Source organism: Oryx dammah, unplaced genomic scaffold, assembly GCF_014754425.2.
Source record: "Oryx dammah isolate SB20612 unplaced genomic scaffold, SCBI_Odam_1.1 HiC_scaffold_26, whole genome shotgun sequence".
NCBI lineage: Eukaryota > Metazoa > Chordata > Mammalia > Artiodactyla > Bovidae > Oryx > Oryx dammah.
In genome coordinates, this window is record NW_024070210.1 from 21,461,691 (window position 1) to 21,487,144 (window position 25,454).

Consider the following 25,454-nt stretch of genomic DNA (forward strand, 5'->3'; position numbering starts at 1 on the left):
CTTTTTAAGGACCAGCCATTAGCACCGTCAGGCTTCCCTGGTGGCCCAGAGGGTGAAGAATCTTCCTGCAATGCAGGAGACCCAAGTTCCATCTCTGGGTTGGGAAGGTCCCCTGGAGAAGGGAATGGCAACCCACTCCAATCTTCTTGCCTGGAGAATTCCATGGACAGAGGAGCCTAGCGGGCTACAGTCCACGGGGTCGCAAAGAGTTGGACACAACTGAGTGCCTTTCACTTCACTTCCACTATCACCATCACTCTTCAAAGCTGGAACACTCGTCTCTCCACCCCCTTGCAGTTATGGCAGTGTTGCTTGGGCACAGCCTACTGAAGATGGGTGTTCTGAGCTTGAGACTGGGTGTTGGCACAGATACCCCTAGAATGTTTTTCCACGACTGTGTAAACACATCCTGACCATTTCCCAGGGGGACAAACCTAAGGGTGGCCTGAATTTTTATCCCAAAGTACCTGGTACATCTTTCTCCTCATACCCTTACTACCTGTTGAGTACTGTTGGCCTCTCCTACCTGGCAATGACCTCTTTTCACCTCTACACCTTCTGCTCTTTCAGCTCTATGCTCCAGCACTTCCTCTCCCCCTCAGAGAACGGTGTTGCTGTTCACCTAGCTGCTCAAACTACCTTATTCCCCGCAGGACCAACAACTTCTTACATGGTCTCTCTCTTATGTATGTTTTTATACCCGTAAATTCATTCTTCTTGACAGAGAGAGCTTCTGAAAACAAATTGGAGCTAAGTCATTCTATTAATTAAGCCATGAGGGCACTTCCTGTTGCCCTTAGGAAGAAGTGAAACGTCCCAGCGTGGCTGGCAAGGGTTTCCTACCATTAGCCTCTGTCTGCCTCCTCCAGCGGTCCCTGAGCCCTTTGCCCTCAGCCCCCTGCAGCGGCCCTAGACTCCTTTTGGTTTCTCAAACTGCAAGTGCTTCTCTGTTGCCCATGCAGACGCTGGGTCCTGGCCCTCAGTCTCACTGTTCTGGCTTCTCTCTTCTCAGTCACATGGCATTTCATCCATAAGGTTTTCTGGCTGTCCCCTCAACGTAACTTCCGTCACCACAGCCATCATGGATGCCGCTCTGTCTTCCTTCCTGACATGTCAGGAATTCCATGAAGGCCAACTCACCATCTTGCTCACTGCTGAATCCCGGCCCGGGCACAGTGGTTGGCACGCTGAGAGCTCTAAAAAGAGGACTGGCGTGTTTTCACTTGTGCTTGTGGTCTCCCCTCCTTGTTCCAGAGACCACCTCCCTGTCCCGTCTCCTCTTATCAGGCACCTCTCCCCCTCAGAGCTGGTGTTTTCATCCCCTTCTTGAGTTTCTGCCCCTGGGAGGGTTTCTGCAAAAACTTTCTGGAAGGATCACATCTCTCACAACTGCCTTCAAAAGAACTTTTTTTTTTTTATTATTATTTAGAAATGCAGTTATATACAGAGAACAATTAAAATTAAATTAAACTTTGTACAAATATTAAAATACTATCTTCACACCCACTGCAATGTACAGGATACCAAAAAATATATATATAAAATAAAATAAAGCAAACCCAAACTGACTGAGTGACATCCTGCACAGTCAACGCTGCGTGCATCACGTGAAACCACTGCTGAGACTCCACAGTGGCGTGATGAGACGCCAGGCCACCCTCAACCCTCTCTTCTCCCCGCCCGGTGATCCAAGCATTTTGCATCCCCCCAGCTCCTAGCACAGGGCTCAACCTTGGGGTTCTCGTTCAAAATTCTACTAGATTTTCAACTGGCGGTTAAGAGGGGTTGCTTCCCAGGAAAGCTGAGCCTGCCCTTCCCTCTCCAGGGAACTGGCTCCTCTACCACTCGGTCTACAAACCTGCCACACAGAATCTTCTCTGAGCCCCTCACCAGACTCCAGTAACAACAGGCCTTGTGCTGAAGGCCAGGAGCCCTGGCAGGCTTCAGCGAAGCTCCTGGACTCTGTCCTCAGCAAGCACATCTGGAATGAAGCTGTCAGGCCTATGTCCTTTCCCTTCTGGGCCCTGTATTTTCAAGGAGCTGGGTGGTGGGGGGAACCAAACAGGCAAGGATCTAGAAACGTCTGCAGCATTTTCCATTCTCTATGTAGGGATGCTCCCTGGGAATGGAAGTGACAGTTATGTGGGAAGCAAGTGGTTTGAGCTCCATAGGGGTGGGGAAGGGAAAGGTCGAGTGCTAGGGTTCCTGTGCCACCACTGACTTAGCAGGAAAAGTATACCTTTGTCTGACCATCAGCTTCTCCATGAAGCTTCAAGGCTGGGGGAGGGGAGGAGGCGGCGGGCAGGAAGAATGGGGATGAGACAGGAGTTAAGTTCTGTTTGCAAATGGAGTGTTGGGAGGATGTACGTTGAAATGCCTTATAAAACCAAAAGAACTCATGGCCAGGAACTTGGCCCATTTCACAGTTCACACCCAGTGAAACGGGAACACAGCACACAAAACTCAAAAATGGCAAAAGACAGAGCCTACCTGCTGAACTAAGGCATTGAAAAGGTTAGAAATTTTAAGTGATTTTTCACCATATACTGGCCCTTGAAAGTCACTGGAATGTGACTGCAAGTTACCAAGATATAAAACCTGCACTGAGTCAGATCGTGTATGCAAATAAAAAGAAAAAAACGCTTCTTAAAAGTCCTTTGGTGCCGACTGTTCCTCCTGTACAAGTTTTCTGCTGGGCTCCCCTAGAGGTGAGCCCGGGGAAGCCAACCCCGGCAGCTTTCCCCACTGCTCCAGGCCCCTCTGGTGGCCCCCAACACCACCTTGTCTCTCAGCCAGACCCCACCCCAAGGCTGCCATGGAGGCCCTGATCCTTCACAAGAAACAAGGGCCAGAAGCTCTAGAAACAGCAGTTTATGGCTGATGTGGGAGACGAGAACTGCCTGCCTGCGGGAAGCCGTCACGGTGGGTAAGCAGGGAGGTGAGGCTGGCCCGGTACCCAAATGCCAGGGGCCTCCAGGAGGCAGGCCTCATCAAAGCCAGGGACAGGGAAGCAGGGGAGAGGAGCCTCCCAACTTTTCTCTCCTCCCTTCCAGGTGGCAAGTCTGGGCTTGCAATCTCCCCCAGGGTGGGTGGGCAAGGTGAAAGAAGGGTTCAGAAGGCAGGCTTTTTCATTTTTTTCAAGCGGCAGGCGGATCATCTCTGTGGCTGGATAAACCGCAAACAAAAAGTGCAATCTCATGGGGAAAACCCCCAGAGTACTTATATAAAAAAGGGTAAGAGCCCTGTTTAAAAAAATATTCTAGACTCGAGTTCAGGTGCTGGAAGATGGGGAAACGAAAGCTGTGGGCTCAGCAGTGAGACTCTGGAGGCACCCCCAAGCACCCCCCCACACCGGGCCTTGCTCCCTTCTGGAGAAAGACAAAGGTACTGCTGGTGGAGCAGAACTTGTGTGGGCTGAAGTGACTGGGGTCGTGGGGACCCTGCCCTCCAGATGGACCCCGGGCCGGCCACAGCTGGCAGGCGCATCTCTGGACACAGCCTCTTTGGAGGCCAAGGGCAGGCCTGCTCCGTTCTGCACTTTCCCTCGGGCACCTCCTCCTCACGGGCCAGGTAGGGAGGAAAGAGAGACGCTCGGCAGGCACTGCCCTTACCTGAGAGGAAGGAAGACTACAGGGGTGAGAGAGGCCAGGATGAGCGGGAATAAAGTGCGAGTGTTGAGCGAGGGGGCGGGAGGCTGAGAGAAGGCCCTTCATGCCCCTCCTCTCCAAGGCCACCGGAGCTACCCTGTTAGGTCAGGAACTGAAAACACCCTGAGCTCGAGTATTTTCAGGCTCAGGGGGGACCAGAGGGGCAGTGCTTCAGGAACAAAAGCAATAGCAAGCATTCCCTAATGCCACATCTCGTGAACAGGCAGCAGCCCGGCCGAGGGAGCGGCCCCAGCAAGGGCCCCGGCCACTCCTTCCACACCAGGGCCCTGGAACCAGGCTGCTCCCAAACCGTCCCTACCAGCAAGCGCACGTGGTGAGTGGGGTTGTGTGCTGATGCCTCCAGGAGGGTCGTCTGTCAGCTGTGACGAGTGGAAGGCAGCAGGGAGGGCGGGAGGAGGAGGAGAAGCAGCAGCGAGCAAGCGGCAGCATGCTTCCTGGGCACAGTTACTAAGGCACGTGACTGCGGTGACGAGGACACTCAGGACCGGGCCAGAGCTGCCTGCAGCCATCTGGGGGCTTGGTCGGTGCCCCGCAGGCCCCCTCCCATCACCACGAACCCAGGATGAGGCCACTGGCCCCCAACTGCCAGTGACCAGTGGGGTATCCCACGGCATCTCAGAACTCTCACGTCCCATGGGGGACGCCGCCGGCTTTGGCCGGCAAGGAAGCCAGGGCCACGTGGCGTCACACCCAGGAGGCAGCAGGCACCTTCCCCTTAGGCTCCAGGGAAAGAGAAAAAAAAACGAGGCCAGGAAGGCCAGATGCTGGAAGTAGGAAGCGAGGACTTGCATATTAGGAAGACAAATCATTAACAGCCATCTTCCTCCCCTCCCTTGGGATCCTCTGGACGCTTCTCAGAAACTCACCAGGGCCAGGAGCCACCACCTCGGAGCTAGACAGCTGGGCGTGAGGATGGCTGCGGGGTGACTTTTCACAGCCTCCATCCTCAGTCGAGGCAGCACGCCACCGCTGTCAGCCAATGGCAGGCCCAGGGCCCCATACTCTGGCCCCAGCTGAAGCCACTTTTGGGTCTGCTCCTGCTAAGGGCAGTGGCGCCAGCCTCCAAAGCAAACGGGCCAGACCCAGGCCTGGCCCCCGTGGGGGGCAGCAGCGCAGCCATGAAGCCCGCGCGACAGGGGAACCGGACGGGGCAGGAGGAAGGCACAAGCAAGCACGGCGTACCCAGGCCACATGAGCCGGGGCTGCCACTCAAGAGCTGGTCGGGGGGACCACAGGGCTCTGGGGAGGGGCGGGTTCAACCCAGCACGCTCAGTTCACGCCCCTGACACAGGTGGGAAGGCTGGGCCGGGCAGGGAGCCGGCTCCTCCAGCCGTCCAGCAGGCAGACGGCGAGACTCTTCCCGGAGTTTCCAGTGAAGTGGGCCTGCGGGCCCCCGGAGGTGCGGAGATACAGACACACAGGTGGGCAGCTCGGGTCTCTGGGCAGGGCGGCTGGAGGACATGGTGCTCAAATGCACAGGGAGAAGAGGAAGGGCAGAGAGGAGAGGAGCCTGTGGCAGCCCTCATGCTTCTTTCAACAGTGGGATATCTGCGGGCGGAGGAAGACGGAAAGCAGAGTGGTTACCCAGGTGGGCGACGGCAGCGCAGCTCACTCTGCTGCGGGGGCCCTCTATACCCCTCACCCCTTCTCCAGGCCTTCCCTGCTCATCTCTCCGTCTGTCTGTGTGAGAAAACCTGAACAGTCAGTCTGGTATTCAGACCCTTACTGGTCCTGCCACCCTGCACCCTCTTCTCTGCTTTGATGCTGATGGTTTAGTCGCTTCTCTTTCTACCCTTATTCTCATCTTATGAGGCTACTGAGCCCTGGTAAGTCTCACCTCCCTCTTAAAGCCATCCTCCAGCTGTGTGATTCTGAGTAAATCAATCCCCTTCTCTGGGTCTCAAGTCATCTCACACGTCACCTGGGTTAGACTGACATCTGAAGGGCCTGGCTTCCTTCAGAACTGTCTGCCCTGGATCACTTGGGCTTAGCCTGCAACCAACTCAATAACCTATGTGTCTGGTTTTGCGCACCCCTCATTCTGACATACCTATTCAAGTGACATGAATTTGAGCAAACTCTGGGAGATATGGAAGACAGAGGCCCCTGGCGTGCTGTAGTCCATGGGGTGGCAAAGAGTCGGACACGACAGCCACCGAACAACAACATTCTGACATGGAACCTACCATTTAAGTTCCATTTTTTTCCTCAGGTGTATGCCCCATCTTCCCAGCTGACTGACAGTCCATGCATGCAGACAGCATGTTTCATGGTTCTTTCCATCGCACCTGAAACCTAATCCAACACCAGGCACAAGATGGGCTCTGTCTGAATAATGCTTGTTCAACACGTGGAACAAAGCCAGGGGACAAGGAGGAGAAGGGAGAAGAGCTGGCGCCCCAGGGCTCTTTAGGAAGGACAAGGGCAGAGGTCTACGTCAGTACATGCAGACACACAGCATGCACAGCCGGCTGCCCTGGGGGCCACTGGCTTCCAACTTTAAATCTGGCCCAAGTATTTAATGGCCCCTTCCTAGCTCTACATCCCACCAAGAAAATAGAGGAGGAATACTGCTGATACTCAGGAAACCCTAAACCTGATCTACACTTAAAAATTTCCAACTTCTTGGCTTTCAGATATTCTAAACCTTAGACACTAACTGTGCCCAGGACTCGCAGGAAGGAGAGAGCTCTAAAACACTTTTGGCAGAGGGGTTGGTGGGGGTGGGGGTGGGGGTTGGGGGGAGTTGGGGGAGCGGGATTGGTGAGCATGGAAGTCCTGATTTTCTAAAGGGAAACATCTAGGTTTATTCTGCATCCTGAACCACGGTGGGATTTCATGTAAAGATGGTTTTTAAAGTGACAAGAGTCAATCCCAGTGTTTGACACTCCAGGCTCCGGTAAAGGCAGAGGTATTGGAGGCAGCAATTTCATCCTCTGACAGCTTTACCACAAAGGCCCCAGAGTTACCTGGGAGGCAGTAGAGCACCATGGATTATGATACAGGCTTGGGAGCAGATCCATCTAGCTTCAAATCCCAACTCAGCCATTTACCAAGACTTACCCTCTTGGAGCCTCAGCTTCCCTATCTGTAAAATGGCGTTGGTAAAAATACCTACTTCTCAGGATCACCGTGAGGTCTGACCTGAGGTAGTGCAAGAAAACCAAACAGCACAGGAGGTGACAGGCTTCTATTTAAAAGGAAGGAGCAGAATGCTCTGGGAGAGAGACAGGCTCCGGTTTTTCTAAGACCCCACACCTCCTTGTCATTCCTGTCCTTTCATGAACATAAAAATTATAACAAGAGGACAGGCCCCACTTCTACCTCCAATTGGCTGTCTACCCTTTGACTTAGCATTTCCCTGAGGCCATGAATAGTTTCGGGAGACTCTAAACCTATTAAGACTCACAGACAATAGCGAAAAGTCTCCCAATACAGAGCCCAAAGGCCCACCTAGGGTAAAATCCTATTTTGTAAGATAATCCCCTAGGTATTATCCTTCTTTGCCCCCAGGCACACCAATGATTAGAAAGGCTCACCGTCCTTCCTCACTCCCAGCAAGGGCCCTGGGCACGGCACAGACCACCTACCATCTCTGTAGTCCTCTGACGTGAGGCTTTGTATGTCACTGTTCTCTGAATCTGGGGCTTCTTTGTGTGCCACTCGGCTGTTCCCTGAGCCGGCCACCCAGGAAGAGGTGGTCGCCTGGTGCACCATCACAGTCTCTGAGCCCTGAGAGCCCCAGGCTTCACACAGTCCAGACTGGCCTGGGGCCTCTTCCTCACTGCCTGCAGAAGAACAGGCCCCCTGGTCCTGCAGGTGCGGCTCCCTCGGTCCGCTCCTCCCGCTGGGCCCAGACCCTTCTGACAGCACAATCTGCACTCTGGGGTCCGCTGGCGGCACGCAGTGACCGGAACTGCCATATACAGCCTCCTCGTACGATGGTAGCGCAACCTGGACTCCGTCCACCATGATGGAGACCTGGTCCCCGGACACCCCCTGGTCACGCCTGCATCCGGAGAAGGAAAGGACAAAGAATCAGAATATGCACACGAGTGGGTATCACGATACCAACAACACCAACCATTTCTGAGGGCTTACTATGTACCAGGTACAGCACTAAGGGCTTTATACACTTCATCCTACCGCATCCTCACCTGAGTCCTTCACCAAGAATGCGGATGAAGCTCCGAGGAGTTAAGTAACCTGCCCAGGCACACAGTTGGTAAGGGAGAAACTAGGATGTGCATCCATTCTACCTGCTTCCAGAGACTATGTTACTAACCTCTGGGTATACAGGTACCTGGCCCTCTGGTCCTGTGCAAAACCTAGGAAGCTCGAGACTCAGAAATAAAGCCACTGGCTCAGCACAGCTAAGCCAGGAAAGTGGAAGAACGGTGGCTGCATGTACCTGTGGACATACCCTGCTGGTACACTTCCAGTGGGCATATTGTATGGCATGCACATTCGCTGTTTAGTTGCTAAGTCGTCCCTGATCCTTTTGTGACCCCATGGACTGTAGCCCACCAGTATCCTCTGTCCATGGGATTTCCCAGGCAAGAACATTGGACTGGGTTGCCACTTCCTCTCCAGGATCTTCTCAACCCAGGGACTGAATCTCCGTCTCCTGCATTGGCAGGTGGAGTTTTCACTGCTGAGCCACCAGGGAAGCAAATTACATCTCCATAAAGCTTTTTAAAAGAGGAGAAGGTAAAGAAACACCGTGATCTTGAAATGGGACACTGGACTCGAAAACTGAAGGAAGGATTCTGTTCTTTTGACTCAAGTCACTTTACTTGCCTTTTATTTTTTTAATTTTGTAAACTTAAAAAAAAAAAAAACCTGTGGATTGTAACACAAATGTCAGACAAACACAGAAAAATGTATTTATTCCAAAGGTAATACTAGTGTATAGGCTCCCCTAGTGGCTCAGCAGAAAAGAATCTGCTTGCAGTGTAGGAGATGCAGAGAAGCGGATTCGATCTCTAGGTCAGGAAGATCCCCTAGAGAAGGAAATAGTAAATTACTCTAGTAATCTTGTCTGGAAAGTCCCACAGACAGAGAAGCCTGGTAGTCCAGGAGGTCGCGAAGAGTCTGTCATGACTGAGCGACTAAACAGCAACCATGCTAATGTATAACCTCTATCTGGGTCAAGAAATTGAGCCCTGCCCGCACCCAAGCCCCAGTGACCCATGACCACTCCTGTCACCTAAAATCATTCCTTTGACTTTTATTTTAGTAACTTTAATGCCTAAGCATGAATTCTTCAACATCATTTAGTTTTGCGATTTTGTGACCTTTTATGAATGAGATAGATAATAAATGTGTGTGTTTGTGTGTTAATAGGTGTGTGTGGTTTTATATTTTACTCAACATTATGTTTCGGAGATTTAGCTGTGCAAATACCTTTTTTTCTGGATCACTTTAATACACAGGCTCCAGCCCCAAACCAAATAAATCCAGATGGAGGCCCAGGTGCTGGCGCCTGTGTTTAGTTCCCCACTGGAGTCTCTCTGTGTATCCAGGAGTGGGGACCAGGGAGACAGGGCAGCAGCTTGCAAACATGAGCCTGCCCCAGAATCGCTTGGAGTGCTGATGAAAGGCAGAGTCTCTCATTCTGTCAGTCTGGGTGGGGCCTGGAAATCTGCATTCCTAACCGGTTCCCAGGTGATGCTGCTGCTGCCGGGACCACATGTGAGAACCACTGACGCAGTGGAAACAACACGGCACTGGAGTGGGACAGACAGGGGTTTAACCCTCAGCTCCATCGTCACCTAGAGCAGTGGCACCCAACCTTCTGGCATCAGAAACTGATGTGGAAGATGATCTCCCACAGACAGGGGTGTGTCAGGGGGTGGTCTGGGGAAGAGCAAGTGCCTTCCTTTTACTGTGCACCTTATCTCTAATCTAACACTGCCACTGACCTGACAGGAGCTACTGGGCTGCAGCCCAGAGGCGGGGGCCGGGGCGGGGCGGTTCCCCTGACCTAGAGGGATGACCCTCTCTCACTTTACCTCTCTGAGCCTCAGTTTCCTAATCTGCAACGATCCTGTGAGGATTACGATGATGGATGTGAAGCAAAAGCACACTACCTGGCACACCTGCAAGTTTAACACACACAGAGCCCTCCCCTTTCCCTGGGCACACACGGACCAGCGGAGGCCAGCAAGCCCACCAGCACCCCTCTGCCAGTCCAGGGACGCCTGCCGCCACCGCCACTGGGCTCACCGGCTGTGATGGAAAGACTTCAGCTTCGGCTGCAGCAACACAAACAGCACCACGAGGAGGAGAATGAGCGCCACGGAGCTGGCAGTGGAAGCCACAATGGACAGCGTGGGGACCCCAAGTGACGTGTGGGTGTCTTTGTCTATGGAAACAAGCCATCATCAGCGGTGTTTTGTACCCAGACACATGGAACGTGAGCCCCATGGCTGACCTTCAAAGGCCCCCCGCATGGTGCCCCGGTGAGACAGGCCAGGTATAGCCAGTGTCGCTCTGGGAGCAACGGTGTGGAGCCAAACCGCTTTTACGTCAAGGAAAATGGACATTTCCCTATTCTGTTCCTGAAACTAAAACTCCCTTCATCTTAGACCGCTGAGGACCATCTAACACCTAAATTCACTTACCCCTAGAGATCTTACCTTTATAAACCCAAGCTGATCCTGTCCTCAACAGCAGGTTGAAAGACATGAGCCATTCAAATGCACACATCTTTCCACCATCTAAAGTTCCACCCATGTGGCAGGAAACTTTATAAAAACAGGGCTGTAATAACCCTCCGTTCTAAGGTCCTGCATCTTTAGCTGTATATCTAAAGCCGGTCCCCACCCTTCTCCGGGGTGTCACGGTCCTGAAACTGGGGTAAAAAGCCCAGGGATGGCTGCAAGACACACTTTCCTCAGGAGGCTGGACCTCACGTCATGTGCGACAGGAGGAGGCTGAGGGGGAGCGCGCTCCTGCCCAGCTGGACTGCGGCTCCGTAACTAAACAGCGCCCTTCCATTCAGGGAAAAAAAAATATACGCAGAACACGGCAGAGGTCACCGGCCCTGGGCTAGAGCATCAAAGGGACTTTGCATAGCACAGCAGCCACCTCAGTGGCTCGGCTGAAACACCGCGGGACACGCATCAGCGATCCAAATGTATAACCAAGACATGGAACCCCAGAGGAGGGGAGGCTGCAGGGCGTCAGAGGGGCCACACTGTCCCAACAGCACAGGGCCCTCTGGAGCGAGTGCGCGTCACTTCCCGGGAGCTGGAAGGGAAGCAGGAGCCCGGCACCAAGTGCCCAACTCTCGCCTGCCAAACTGACCCTCGTTGAGGCGGCAGCTGATCTCCATGGCTGGTTTCCACTCGCCGTTCTTACACGTCAGGTATTTGTAGTCACCCTTCAGCATGTAGCCTTCAGCACACAGGTACTCAATGACGCTGCCGGAGTTCAGGGGGTCTCTGCAGGGCCGGGGGTGGCAGATGTAGCCACCATTCTCTGGCTCCGGCGGCAGGGAACACACTGCGGAGATGGAGAGAGAGGAAGCAGCTTGGTGAGGTTTTCCAGCGGGAGTGCCCTTGGCAACGTGGAGAGGGGCAGTGCTGAAGGCCTCGGCAGGAAACACCTCAGGAGCAGAGAGCCAGTCCCTTGGAAAGGCTGCTGCCGAACGCTGGAAGCTCAGGTTGCCAAAGACAGAAGGAGGCGCCCTGGCAACAGGGGGAGTCGGGCTGCCAACACCACGTTCCCCTGCCCTCCCCCTCCCTACTGCCTGCAGAGAACCGCATCCTTCACTCAACAGTAGACTCTGACCAAGCCAGATTCACAGAGACCTAGTGTGTAATATGGTTTTAATAAAACCTATTGGAACACAATGAAACCAAGTGACAGGTGGTAAAACACCAGTAACCTGCACAGGGCAAAGCTAGCCTCGTTTCCAGATCAGGATCAGAAAGGACTCCTTTGTGTGATAAAATGTGCCTTCTCAGCCCCAGAGGGGATTTCTGATGCGTTTCCTGGGAGGCTTCCCAAGCCCCCGGCACCACGCATTCCCTGACCTGCGTGGTCACCGGCATCACTCAACTCCACCCTACAGTAAAGCCTGTATTTTTCATTGAGGTAGGTCTACTCAGTTTTAAAGGCACCTTCATTCATCTCCTATCTTATTTATTTGTTCTGACAACTCTGTGGAGTAGTTATCATGCCTCCCCTTTGACGATGAGGACACTGCTCCACAAAAGTTAAATGACTTTGAGCCAAGTGTACGGCAGAGAGAGCCAAGGGCAGACCGGGGAACAGAGCTGGGTCTCCTGATTCAAAACCTGTGCCCTTCCCACCAGCAGACACTGCTTCCACCCCAGGAGTGAGCGGCCCTTTAAGGACTGTGTCTGTCAAGGTTACCGACCCTCTGAACAGGGGAGATGGTAAACGGTACCTAAGTGCGGGACACTGCAGAACCTAAGTCCCCAGGCAACAGATCAAGGGGTGTGCCTCGCAAAAATAGGAAGGAGACAACAGGGGCACTCAGGGACCACTGTTGGGAAGAAGATATGCTGGCAGGTGGCCAGGCACCCACAAACTTCAGCTTAGCCCAAGGTTTTACTGACAAATACCCTGTCCCCATCAAGATATCACAAGGACATCAATATGAAAGTGAGAACCACTGGGTTCCTGTCTTTCACTTCCTCTAATAGACCGAGTTTCTGACTGTCTGAGGTAAGGTGCTCTCCCTTCACAGGCTTGCCCACCACCCTCACCAAACACCACTTCCTTTCACCTGCAACCTGCTCTTATGTAAGATGACTGCCAACCAGGAGAGGGGGATATGAAGTAAAAAAAGAGATGATGGTTCCCTCCTCTCAGGCTACTGATCACTGAGATTCAGAGAAAAGACTCCATCACTTAACCTATTAAAATAATGAGGCAGGTCCACAGGTGTCAGAGAAGTCTGAACGTCCTCTCTGAAACTAGTACATGAGCCCAAATAAACCCACTCAGCACCCTCTGAGGACACACCGTCGTCTCTAGGCTCTTCCCACGCCACCCACCTCGCCCAAAGGCTAGAACAGGAGGGAGACACAGGCATTACACCTCTCCTGGTGCCTCTCTAAACTCTGGCCAAGTTGCTCAAAGAGCTGGCCAGCTGGATTGCCAAAGGAAGCTCAGCAAACCGCTTTACCTTGTACACTCTCCCTCTTTTGTTCAGGGCAACAAGCCTGCCAGATATCACCGGGCTCTCTCCAGATTGTGTCTAATTGGTTCATTTCCTCAGTGTAATTAATGCTGAGCATCTGACAGCAGCTCCCGAAAGCAGGCAGGACTCACACAGGTCCAGAGTGTGGGGGAGGACAGTCCCAGGGGAAGGGCTGCTGATTCCCAAGTCATTCCAGCTCTGCTGGGCACCGCTGCCCAAAAAGCCCACATCGTCATGGAATCCCTGAGAGGGCCCTGGACATCACCCGGCACTCATTATATCAGTACAAAAAGTGAGGTCTACAAAGACGCTACTTACAATTCATTTTTATTCACTAATATTTACTGATGACTGGGCAGGAATCACTGTGCTATGCTCTGAAAAAGGATAAAAAGATAAGCACTTCAGGCACATGTGTGCTCAGCTGCTCAGTTGTATCTGACTTCTGGCGACCCCATGGACTGTAGCCCACCTGGCTCCTCTGTCCATGGGATTCTCCAGGTAAGAATAACTAGCATGGGTTGCCATGCCCTCCTCCAGGGGATCTTCCCAACCCAGGGATCAAGCCTGCATCTCCTGCATTGCAGGAAGATTCTTTACCACTGAGCCACCTGGGAAGCCCAAGCACTTCGGGTACTTGTAGCCAAACAGAGGTCTGACAAATAAGTCCACACGTGTATTTCAGAAGCTTCTTTCTTCATGGCTTCTGAGTTTTATGTCGTGACACATTTTGGAGAGTATGTTTAGGACACTTTTCTAAACATACTCTCCAATATTTTCTTCTCAAGTTTTACAGACTGGGTCTTTGTTATGTAAATAATACCTTTCGGAAGGGGGAAAAGAATCAGAGGAAATATATACCTGGAAAAAAATTCAAAAAGAGGTGAGCACAGAAAAGCAAGCCCTCTTTCCCAGGCACTCAGTGCTTCTCCCCAGAGATACTCCACACAGATTTCACCCTATACGTGTCAAATAAGGGATTAGTGCTGCAGGAGGGGGAGTTCAGAGCAGGAGAGATCAACCTTGTGTGGGGAAGGCCAGGAATGGCTACTGGAGGAAGCGGCATTTTCAATGGGGCTTGATTTCAGCAGGAAAGGAGGTGGCGGTTTGAATCGAATGCTCCGAAGTAGCAAAGTGTAGATTAAGCCCAGAGAACATCAGGTAGCCTAGGTTAGCTTGACTGCATAAGAAAATTTGTCCAAATAAATAAATAAATAAAATAATGATAATAGTAGTAGTAGAAGTAATAATATTGTGAAGAAACCATCTTGCAGACAGGCCCTGGCTGCAACAGGAGGTGTCCATACCATATTCAATGGGTGAAATCACAAGAGGAGCTGACTTTGATGTAAGACAAAGAGAGGAGGAGAAAACCTTTGGAGAAGGCCATCAGTAGAGCCACCCTCGCATGGGGAAATAAACTGGATTAAAACGTTCTATGAGGATCATACAAAAGAAACAAACTAGGGTACAGCAGACTCAGCATCACGAAGGGACTGCCCCAAGTCAAAGGAAGAAATAAGGAGGTCTCAGAAGGAAAAAAACAGAAAAAGGCAGGATTGTTTTAAGATGTCAAGAACATAAAGAAAAAATACGGCCCTCCTGCCCAATCAGAAAGCAGAGTGGGAGCGCCTTGGCAGGAGGACCTTTAGCGACGCCTGGGCGTCAAAGGACCGGGAAGAACATGAGGAGGGGCAGATAAATCACTCGGTGGCTTCCGGGAGCCACTGTTCTGGGCAAGAGGCTGACTTAATCTGTGCATCAGGCTTGCTCTCTCTGACAGCCCCAGGTCCGCAGAGGGAGTTTCAAGATCTGTTCTTAGCCCCAAGAAGACAATGAACTCATCTGATTTGGCAAAGCTGCATAATTTTAAAAAGAAGAGGGAGAAAGCCAGAAGATGGAAATTTTACAGGAAAAAAAAATCAATTAGCTCTCTTTAGCTTCCTTCTCTGCTTCCCATTATCTCTTACAGCCACTTTTTTTGGCCTCCCATGAGCGCAGGAATCAGCGAGGTAATTCTTCAGGGGGCCTGTGGAGTGCCCAGGGCACAGCTGTCACGAAGCAGGAGACATCAGACCAGATGGGGAGGGAGCAGATGGAGGGGAGGCAGAATGATCGGGCTGGTACTCCCACCCCTGAGCCTAAACCAAGAGCAGAAACCAATAAGAACCCCCAATCAGCCCTCAGATAATGTGATTTTCTTCTGCTGTTCTGGGGACCAGACTTTTAAGAGGAAGAGACCAATCAGAGACAAACAAATTCTAAGATTCCATAACAAACAAATTAAAACAAGCTCCAGGAATGGCCTTGGAGTCAAAGTGTCCAGTTTAACACACTGAGCGCCTTTTAAAATGAGGTGTGGAGGGCAGGAACGGTGATCAGCTTGAGGAAGGGAAGCAGAATGCAAATACCTAGTGCAGGTAAAAAGACTCAACAGAAGAGGCTTCTGTCTGATGTCAGTCATCAAGGAAACCCTAAACTCCCACACACTAATATGTATAAAATAGATAATGAGAACCCGCTGCATAGCACAGGGAACTCTACTCAATCCTCTGTAGTGACCTAAATGGGAAGGAAATTCAAAAAAGAGGGGTTATGTGTATACATATAGTTGATTCGCTTCACTGTACAGCAGAAACACAACATTGTAAAGCAACTATACCCCAACACAACAAAAAACAACACCCCCCACCAACTCCCTCAAGGTGTGCGTGCGTGCCAAGTTGCTTCAGTCGTGTCTGATTCTTTTGCGACTTTTAAGTGCCTGTGCTTAAGAAACTGTGTTAGTGTTCACTTGCAGGTTTGAAATAATGTCGTTTTACACTAAAACCAGTGTGCATTTAGAACACGATCGGGCACAGAGAAATAGGTGCTTAGTGAAGGTGCTGCAAGAAAGGATGGTCAGAGCAAACTTTCCTGGGAATTCAGAGGAGAAGAAAGTGGTTCCCCCAAACCCAGCACATCAACACAGCAGCTGTGGTCACCAGGGGACACAGCTGAGGCGGTTTCACACGTGTCCCTGTGTGGCTGTAACTCCGTCAAACAATCAGAGCGCCCCTCCTCCTAAGATGCTCTAGCAGGGCCATAGAGCTAAGCGTGACAGGACCAAACCCTCAGAAAGATTACAATCGACAGGACACAGACATGCAGGGCTAACTCTCATGTAAATGAAAGAAGCAAAGTACTCAAAGCTGAGCTCTTCTATTGGCCCTGGGTGTCCTTCTGAGCAGGGACATCTTTTCTGTTCATCTGAGAACTGCTGGCATCCAGAGGAAGGTGAGGGCCCAGGCAAAGAGAAGCAGGTGCAAAAAACAGAAAGGGGAGGAAGGAATGGATGGGAAGCAAACGCCGAGCACAATACTGTCCCCCAGAAACAATGCGGCCACAGAGGCGATTTTAGATTTTTCTTAGTCACATTAATCTTAATGATATATTTTATTTAACCAATATATGCAAAATACATGTCTGATATCTCAACACATAATATAAAAATTTATTAATGAGAATATTTGATAATATTCTTTTCTACACTTCTGGCACATTTCAGGTCAGACAAATTGCATTTCAAGTTCTCAACAGTCACTCGAGGCTAGTGGCCACTGTACTGATAGCACAGATGATGGGGGTCTGAGAGCAGAAGGAAGGTTTCAGACCACACCACTAGGTGTGAGACAGGAGGGTAAACAGCAGATGAAGACATCACGGAGCACACAGGGTCCCTACAGGTTGTTCTTTAAAGCATTGTTTACGTGCTTGCTTTCAAAACCCTTTCTCAATACATGAAGGTTTAATTTCTATTTCTAGCCCTCAAGGCTTTGTTAGGAAGAGAGAGAGCCAGAGAAAAAGCAAGGCAAAAATAGGGGGTGGCGGTGGGGAAAGGGATTCAAATGTGCAAATTTCTTTTCGGATTTAAGACTAGGAAAATAATAATTACTGCAAAAAGCCTTATTACCTGTGCCAGGCACTCTTCTTAGCTCTCTTTACACGAAGCAGGTACTATATTTTTTTCCATTTTACAGACTAAAAACAATGAGGCTTAATATTTTTTTCCATTTTACAGATTAAAAACAATGAGCTTTAGCTGAGTTATTTCCTCCGAGCCGCTCATCTCTAACTGACTCAACAGGTGCTTGGCTCCTGAGCTGCAGGCTTGACCGAGAAGTCCAGGCAGACCGGCAGAGGAGGCAAGGGTAACAGTCCATCCCCCGATGGGCCAGGCCTGGGCCTCCGGAGCATCTCGCTGCTCTGGGAAAGGTGTGAGCTCGCTAGTTCAACAGGGAGGTGATTCTCCTCAAGAAAGCCTCTCAAGGAAGTTGGAACTGGGTATTACAGACAAATGCAAGGGGCTGGGGTGGGGGTGGAGGTAGTGGGTAGGTTACCACATCTCACTGTGGTATAAAGGTTTCTTCTAAGGCCTCCCTTAGAAATCTCAGTAATAACACCTCCTATTCACTGCTGCTGCTGCTAAGTCACGTCAGTCATGTCCGACTCTGTGCGACCCCACAGACAACAGCCCCCCAGGCTCCCCCGTCCCTGGGACTCTCCAAGCAAGAACACTGGAGTGGTTGCCATTTCCTTCTCCAATGCATGAAAGTGAAAAGGGAAAGTGAAGTTGCTCAGTCGTGTCCGACTCTTAGCGACCCCATGGACTGCAGCCTACCAGGCTCCTCCATCCATGGGATTTCCCAGGCAAGAGTGCTGGAGTGGGGTGCCATTGCCTTTTCCTCCTATTCACTGACCACCTACTATATGCCAAGTATAAGTCTAAGCACTTTACATGTCTTAACACATTCAAATTTCACAAAAACCCTGTAAGAAACATATTGTTGTAACATTACACAGATGAGCAAATGGAGTGAGAGAGGTTAAAAAACTTGGTCACATCACCCGGCAAGTAAAGACCTGAACCGAGGAAGGCTGGCTTCCGCTCCATGGCACTGGGCAGTAACAAGGGTTCTGTGCCCAGCTTCTCCCCTCACAGCCCACCTGACAAAGTGAGCCCCAAGGAGGGGAGCCCAGTGACAAAGGCAATCTGGGTGCTACCTGTGGACACTGGTCTCTCCTGGCCTCAATTTCCATACATGAAGGCGCTGAACCAGAAGGCCTCTGAGGTCTTGTCTGCCATTTGCAAACCTGCGTCAAGTTAGGTGGATGGCCAGCCTCACCACCCCCTGAGATTCCTCTCCTGTTAGTCCCGCAGCCTTCCAGTTCTGAACTGAGCACCGTGTGGGAGGCTCGAGGAGAAGCATCCTATCTGCAGAAGCGCCTGCAGCCAGGTCAGGGCAGAGTCCCACCTCGGGTGCACAGTGGGAGTGGAGAACCAGGCCAGAGGAGGTTGTCTGCTCCAGAGAGAACCAGGGGCTGCTTCTGTCCACCGCTTTCCCCCGCGCTCTGCCTTCCTGACCCCCTAGGCAAACAGTCACCAGTCTAAAACAGGCAGCATGTGGCAAGAGGGAAGAAACAATTTCTCATGCCATTTGCAACCTTCCTCTCCTCTGAGACAAACCTTCTCAGCGGTCAGACAGGAAGCCCATTGTCCAGTCAGGATCCCTTTTCTCATGAGAACTTCCCACACACGGGGGGCAGCCAGCTGCGGGCGCTCCAGCCTTTCCCAGGGTGCGGTCCCAGAGCAGGGGGGGTGAGCGGCAGCAGAAGCCACCGTGGCTCAGGCTGCCCTCTCACAGGGGCCCGGCCCAAGCCCCGCTCCAGGGGACTGACAGGCTTACAAGCAAGTCCAGCTTCAGAGGCTGTCCCTCCTGTTTCAGGCCTGCATCTTTCACTCCCCTCACCTCACAGGAGAGGGGACATGCCAGCCGGCAGGTCAGAGCCAACAAGAAGAAGAACATTTTCTTTATGGCACCTTGCCCCAAACATGAAAGCTCCTGTCGTCTGAGAGCAGCCATCAGTGTCATTCTGAAAGAAGTGGTGCTGTTCCTTGGCCTGGAAACCCTGACCTGAAAGTACACAGGGTCAGCTGGAGCCCCACCCAACTTTCACAACTCAGTTCCCAGGTCGCCTGCCCCAGGACACCGTCCCAAAGAGAACTAAGCGGCACGGGGCAGAGCCTATCCCCGGGCCTACAGTGAGAGCAGCCGGGTGAGCTGGGACAGTTCCCCACTGCGTGGGCTTGGGCAGGTCTCCCTATTCCCCAGTTCCCTCAGCTGTAAGAGGGGGACAGTAGAGGTGTACCTCATGGGTGCTGTGCAGATTCATCACAATCACGCCTCTCACACACCAGTCAATGAACAGCAGCTCTGTCTCCCCTCCTCTCTTCTCCAAACATCCTCCTGCCTCCCCATAAAGCCCCGGCTGTATTGCTGTCTCTGCAGTTATTTTCTCACAGGTCGGTCCATCCCCACCTCTCCACTAACCCACCCACATACCCAGGCTGTGGGGCAAGCATTTGTTCTGCTTCTTGTAGTCCCAGGTCTTGGTACAGAAACTGGCAGAAACTGACTTCACCTACAAAATTTTGCCCACATTTCAAGGCACTGTCTTTTTAAACGCAAAGGGTCATATGGTTTCTGATTTGAGATGAATCAGGAGCAAACAGCTGAAACAGGAGGGAAGTGGGTAGGCAAGGCACAATTATGACATAGTCATAGGACTATGTAGAAGGAAATGGCAACCCACTCCAGTGTTCTTGCCTGGAGAATCCCAGGGATAGAGGAGCCTGGTGGCTGCTGTCTATGGGGTCGCACAGAGTTGGACACGACTGAAGCGACTTAGCAGCAGCAGCAGCAGTCATAGGATACAACAAAAAACTGGTTAGAACTAACAAGGCCCAAGATGGTGGAAGATGAAACTTCCAGGAGACTTTGAGCCTCTTTACACACTCACTGAAATGCATCAGCTAAATGACACACTTACCAGGGCCAGGACAGTTATGAGGCCAACCATAAAAAGTTGAAAAGTGGGTGGTGGCCCAGTTCCTGGAAATCCCCACCTTCTTCCCCAAAACAGTTGGAGTAACCCTTCCACTCATTAGCCTACGAAACTACCCAATCCATACAAAGTATAACCACACCACATTTCGGAGATGGCCCACACTCTTCTTGTCTGTGGACTGTTTCTCTGTAAATAAATCTACTTCTTACCTATCACTCACTGAATTCTTTCTGCAATCAGACGTCAAGAACCTGTGCTTCATTAAGCCCTGAGACCAGCTGTGTGATCTCAGTTAAAAGACCCTGGGCTCCATCTTAATCTGAGCTGCATGGTTTCTAGCAGACTCCCTCAGCATGGTACATTTCATGTTCTCTAAACTGCCCTCTCCCCGTGAAAATACACTCCCAGCCACCAGAATCAGGGCCACAGCATGGTCTGAGGGTGATCAGGGTTTGACCTGAGGGCCTACCCTCTCCTGAGCCTTACTCCCTAACAGCTAATACTCACCTTCGTGGAGTGCTTAAGGGGATGGATGAAACTGTGTACCTGAAAGTGTCTTGCATTATGCCTGGCACATAGTAGGCACTTTCTTTAAATTATTTACATTTATTATTCACATTATAAATGTGATTTGTAAATGTAAACTGATTTATACAAATGTAAACTAATTTCTTACCTCTAGTTTTTCTTTGCAACCCCGTGGACTGTAGCCCACCAGGCTCCGCTATCCATGAGGCTCCGCTGTCCATGGGATTCTCCAGGCAAGAATACTGGAGTGGGCTGCCATTTCCTTCTCCAGGGGATCTTCCCAACCCAGGTCTCCAGCACTGCAGGCAGACACTTTACCCTCTGAGCCACCAGGGAAGGTTAATGGCCTCCATATGGCCTGTTACCCTTTCACCCCTTTTCTCACAGCTCAGGGGCTTGAGAGGCACGCGGCCACCTGGGGCTACCTTCTCACCCACCCCTACGCTGTACGACTAAGAAGACGAGCGGGCAGGAGGACCCTCCTCCTGCTGCTGCTCCAGGCCTGGGCCTCACAGCATCAAAACCCTCCCACCCACTGCAGTGACTTGAGAGCGCAACACCCACAATTTTCCACCGCCTCCACCCCAGGATGGTGGGATGCCAGCAGGGCTGTGCATTAACAAATGATACTACGTTCCCCTGAGAGCAGTAAAGGGTTAAGAGAAAACAGATGTTTATTTTTTCTCATCAGTGATTGCTACTTCCTGGTCTCATCTCCTTTATCCTATCATTGAAAAAGCTGCCCACGTGTCTGTTCTTGCCCTCAGAATTCCCCACCTCTAGGAGGATGCAGGTTGGTCCTCTGCAGGAAGGCCCCAGTCAGCTGCTTAAGGCACTGACCAACCTCAGAAGGAGAACTGATGAGCGAGTGATAACTGACTTCAGAGTCTGGCTGGGAGCTTACAACAGGGCTGGACTCAGAGCTGTGGTTTCACTCCCCGTCTACCATCTGATAGAAATACCTTATGCAAAGGCTGCTGTCAGGCACACACAGTAGGCCTTTGAGAAACACAAATTTAAATTTAAAACAAATTTAAAGATCTCTGCTGTCCAACAGGGTAGAAGTGATGAAGAGAATTAACATTTATCACCAGGCGCTATGAGAGGCACTTTAAAGTTAACATCCTACTTTTAACTCTTCCATCCTATGAGGAAAGTGGTGTCATACTCAATTTGTTCAGATGAAGAAAGTGATGCTCTGAGCAATTTAGTAGTGGGCTGAGATTACAAATCTACCTGGTAGTAGAGTCTGGATTCAAACTCTGGCATGCCTTTCTCCAGCTCCTTGACTACAGATGCCACCAAAATAGTTACCCCAAGACCTACAAAAGTGTAGCATGGGGGTGGGGTCCATCTGATGAAAAGTTGCAGTAATTCCTGTTTGGAGAAGAATGTGGACTGGTGAGTTTACTTGTACCCAGAGAACTCAGCTCATATCTCAAGTAGGGCCACATTTTTCCAAAGAGGTGGGGGAAAAAGGCAAGACGGTTTCCTTTAGTAATCTCTGAGCATTACAAACAATGGAACTATTTAAGGAGCATGGATCCCAAAGCTGCAAGTGGGAGGGGGCATGGGGGCATTTTCAGCTTGGGAACACCCACCTTCCAAGAGGGATACATGACAGGAAGCCCGCCACTAAGAGTAGAATGGGGGTGTGAGCTACATTTAGATAGAGGGCTGCCCTTCTGCCCGCCGCCTAGAATACAGAGAGGATCACCAGGGCAGCTCTGCCAAGGCCCAGAATAAACAGCCTCTGCCGCGTGCCTCCAAAGAGGGAGTTAGGCAGTGCCTTGCTTATGCCAGGCGCTCAACAAGCCACTGCTGCGTACCCAGGCCCACACACCTGCAGAGAATGAAGGGGAGTAACTGGTAAACTCTAGCCACAGAGGGCGGCAGAAATCAGCGATGGGGGTCACCTATAACTGGCAGGCGCCACACTTCTTGGAAAAACACTCACCCGGTAATTGAGGGGTAAAGGTCTGAATAATCTTTTCTGAAGAAAGAGATGTGACTGGATCTTGTTGTGACAGACAAGGTGCAAATAACAGACTACAGGTCAAAGGCCGGCCATAAAGTGAGCCCTGCACATCCCAGGGACTTGTGTCAGGCGTGACCCTACCACCAGACTAGGAGATATAAAAGGGAAAAGACAAGGCTCTTTTGGTTCTTCAGAGGGTGGGGTGCGTGGCATGGGGAATGAAGCGGCAAGGGCCAAGGGTCAGTGCTTTAATCACCTGTGAGCCAACAAGTATGAGGAACACTGTGACCGATGGGCCATGGGAAGATGGAGTCAAAAGCTACAAAATCCACTCATCTGGAGAGTCTTCCTCCATCTCGTGAGGAAGGAAAGAGTCTTCTTTAAACGGCTCATCAGCTTAACCACACTGTTATACAGGCACCACAGGAAAAGGAGCTTGTCCGGCCTTCTTGGTTTCCTCTGCACTTCCTAGAAGGGGAACTGCCCACCCTCTGCTATCATCAGCTGATCAAGGGTGGTGAGAAGTCTCCCCAGAGGAGTTTTATTCTTCTCTACTACCAGTCAATCCTAAAGGCAATCAGTCTTGAATATTCATTGGAAGGACTGATCGATGCTGAAGCTGAAACTCCAATACTTTGGCCACCTGATGCAAAGAACTGACTCACTGGAAAAGACCCTGATGCTGAGAAAGATTGAAGGCAGGAAGAGAAGAGGACAACGGAGGATAAGATGGTTGGATGGCATCACCAACTCGATTGACATGAGTTTGAGCAAGCTCCGGGAGTTGGTGATGGACAGGGAAGCCAGGGTGCTGCAGTCCATGGGGTCACAAAGAGTCAGACATGACTGAGAGACTGAACTGAACTTTAAGCTTGTGGGTCTTTCTAAAGTTCTGGGCCAGACAGAGCCAGAGGACTCCTGGCAGATCCCTTTCCTCCTCCCAGGCAACAGGGAAGGCCGGAGTCTCTCTCACCTCCTGTGAATTCCCTCACATCAGACTCGCTGTGAGGTCCATGGCAGGGCCCCTGCCCTCAAGCGCTTTCTCACATGTCTGGGACCTGCTTCCCCTTTGATTTTAGCCTGACTATTTATTAGCCTGGCTGTGACAGGCTGTCAAGATCCCTTGATCATTGAACAAAGCAAACGCAAACCATTACTGAGCTTCAGGGACAGAGTCTCAACCGTGCTTTTTATTTGTCCATCTAAGGCCCACCTTCCTGTTACCTCCCCGCCTCTCTTAGGTCTTTGGACCCCTGCGCCTGGTAAGCCACCTGTGACTGACCAGTCAAGATTCCTGGTCAGAAGACACTGCCTGTTGCAGCCTCAATCATTCGTGCGTCAGTAGATACCTGTGTCCAAACATCACACAGGTGAACAGAAAATATCCTTTAATCTTTTGTCTTCCAAATAATGGTTTAATGACTTTCACCCAGAAGAGAGTTAAAAAACACTTGCAAACCTTGATTCTTATTCACTCTGGATTTCACTCTAATAGGAATGCTGTCTCAATATAACAAATTCATATCTATGAGCCCCGACCAGTGTGCCAGGTTGCTGATAGAACTTCGAGAGTAAATAATACATCCCTAGTGACTCAGACAGTAAAGAGTCCACCTGCAATGTGGGAGACCTGGGTTCAACCCCTGGGTTGGGAAGATCCCCTGGAGAAGGGAATGGCTGCCCACTCCAGTATTCTGGCCTGGAGAATTCCATGGACAGAGGAGCCTGGCAGGCTACAGTCCAGGGGGTCACAAAGAGGCAGACACAACTGAGTGACTTTCACGGTCCCTGAGGAGACTTCACACTCTTTGGGGGTACAGATGAGGCGCCCCAAATAGGTTATAATAATAGTAACATTTACTCTGTTTATCCCCCAGAGTTCACCTAAGGATTGCATGTATCCATCCGTTCTTTCAACAGGTTTTTTACTAAGCACTACAGCACTGTGGCAGGCAATGGGGAAGGAGGGTTGGGAAGGCGGCAAAGATACAGACCCTACCTTCTGGGAGCTTGCTGCTGCTAAGTCAATTCAGTCGTGTCCGACTCTGCGCGACCCCATAGACGGCAGCCCACCAGGCTCCCCCGTCCCTGGGATTCTTAACCACAGGAGACACATGTTAGAAATCAATCTGGGCTACACCAGGAGGTTCAGAAGAAGGGTTAATTCAATGGGGAAAGAGATCAGAAAGGAAGAAAGAAATGATACCAGAACTCCAAATCTAGAGGTAAACAGGACTGTGACATGGGACGAAGGACTGTGACCAGGGGACTGTGACCTGCATAAAGGAGGGGGAAGAACATGCAACCGGGAGCCAAGGGCAGAAGCAGAGGAGCAAGAAGAGGGTGTGTGTGTAGCAGGAGATAGCTGGAAGCTCAGAAAATCAGGAAGGGCCCCAAATACAAATCTGAATAATGAAAAACTCTTGGGTTCTTCTTCCCTATAACAAGATTTTCAGGATCTTTCCAGTTCCTAAAATGCAAAGTCATGTTACTACTAATAAAACAAAAAGCCTGCTCTATGTTTCTAATCCAGCTGAAGAAGCCATCTGAATCTCCCTGCCAACTCTGGCAACTAGTTTTCAGTGGAGCTGGGGGTGCAAGTGTGGTGGAGCCAGGGCGGCAGAAGAACCGAAAGGAAACCCTGTGAGTTCTCTGGTGCAGATGCATCCTGAGTCTTAAGTGTGCCAAGGTGAGGGGGACTGGGAAAAACTGCAGGGACCAGAGCAGAGAAAAGCAGTACAGAGATATCCGGCAGTCGATTTCGTTCCCAGGGTTCTCTCACATGGCAGCAGATGGCCCATCCCTGGAGGACTGAATCTCGGAAAACAGCTGCTCCCAGATCCCAGTCTAACAGCTGGGGTCACAGGACCTCTCCACGCAAGCTGAATGCCAGAAATCAATGGGTTCCATTGTGCCTGAGCTCTCATGTCCAGGCTCATGCCCTAGGCCTGCCTGGAATTGAGGACTGAGAAAAATAAAACTATACACTTTGAAAGACTACACTTGCAAATTCATGGAAAGATATAGTATTATAAAGTCCAATTTCATTTAAATTACCTTGACTTTGCTAGGAAACTATTGAGATGCTAATTGTTTGAGAGATAAAGGAGAGTGGGGGGTGGGGCAGGGAGCAGAGGGACAGATCATAACTGGAGGAAAACCCCAAACTGTCTCTGGCCCTCCTCGTCTTCCTGCCCATGGCACAGAACACCAA

At 51.0% G+C, this 25,454-nt stretch overlaps 1 protein-coding gene across 4 annotated transcripts in view; it reads right to left on the bottom strand.

Moving 5' to 3' along the window:
- Positions 1-215: 215 nt before the first annotated feature.
- The window catches only part of SUSD6 (sushi domain containing 6), a 98,361-nt gene continuing 73,122 nt past the window's right edge, over positions 216-25,454 (bottom strand). For all 4 annotated transcript variants that reach the window (XM_040226203.1, XM_040226201.1, XM_040226200.1 and 1 more), the window contains 4 exons: positions 10,980-11,177; positions 9,897-10,035; positions 7,259-7,677; positions 216-5,216 (listed from right to left, as the gene is read on the bottom strand). In XM_040226203.1, the coding sequence (XP_040082137.1) occupies positions 5,191-5,216; positions 7,259-7,677; positions 9,897-10,035; positions 10,980-11,177 (782 nt within the window). In that variant the 3' untranslated portion in view covers positions 216-5,190. The remainder of the gene's footprint in view (positions 5,217-7,258; positions 7,678-9,896; positions 10,036-10,979; positions 11,178-25,454) is intronic.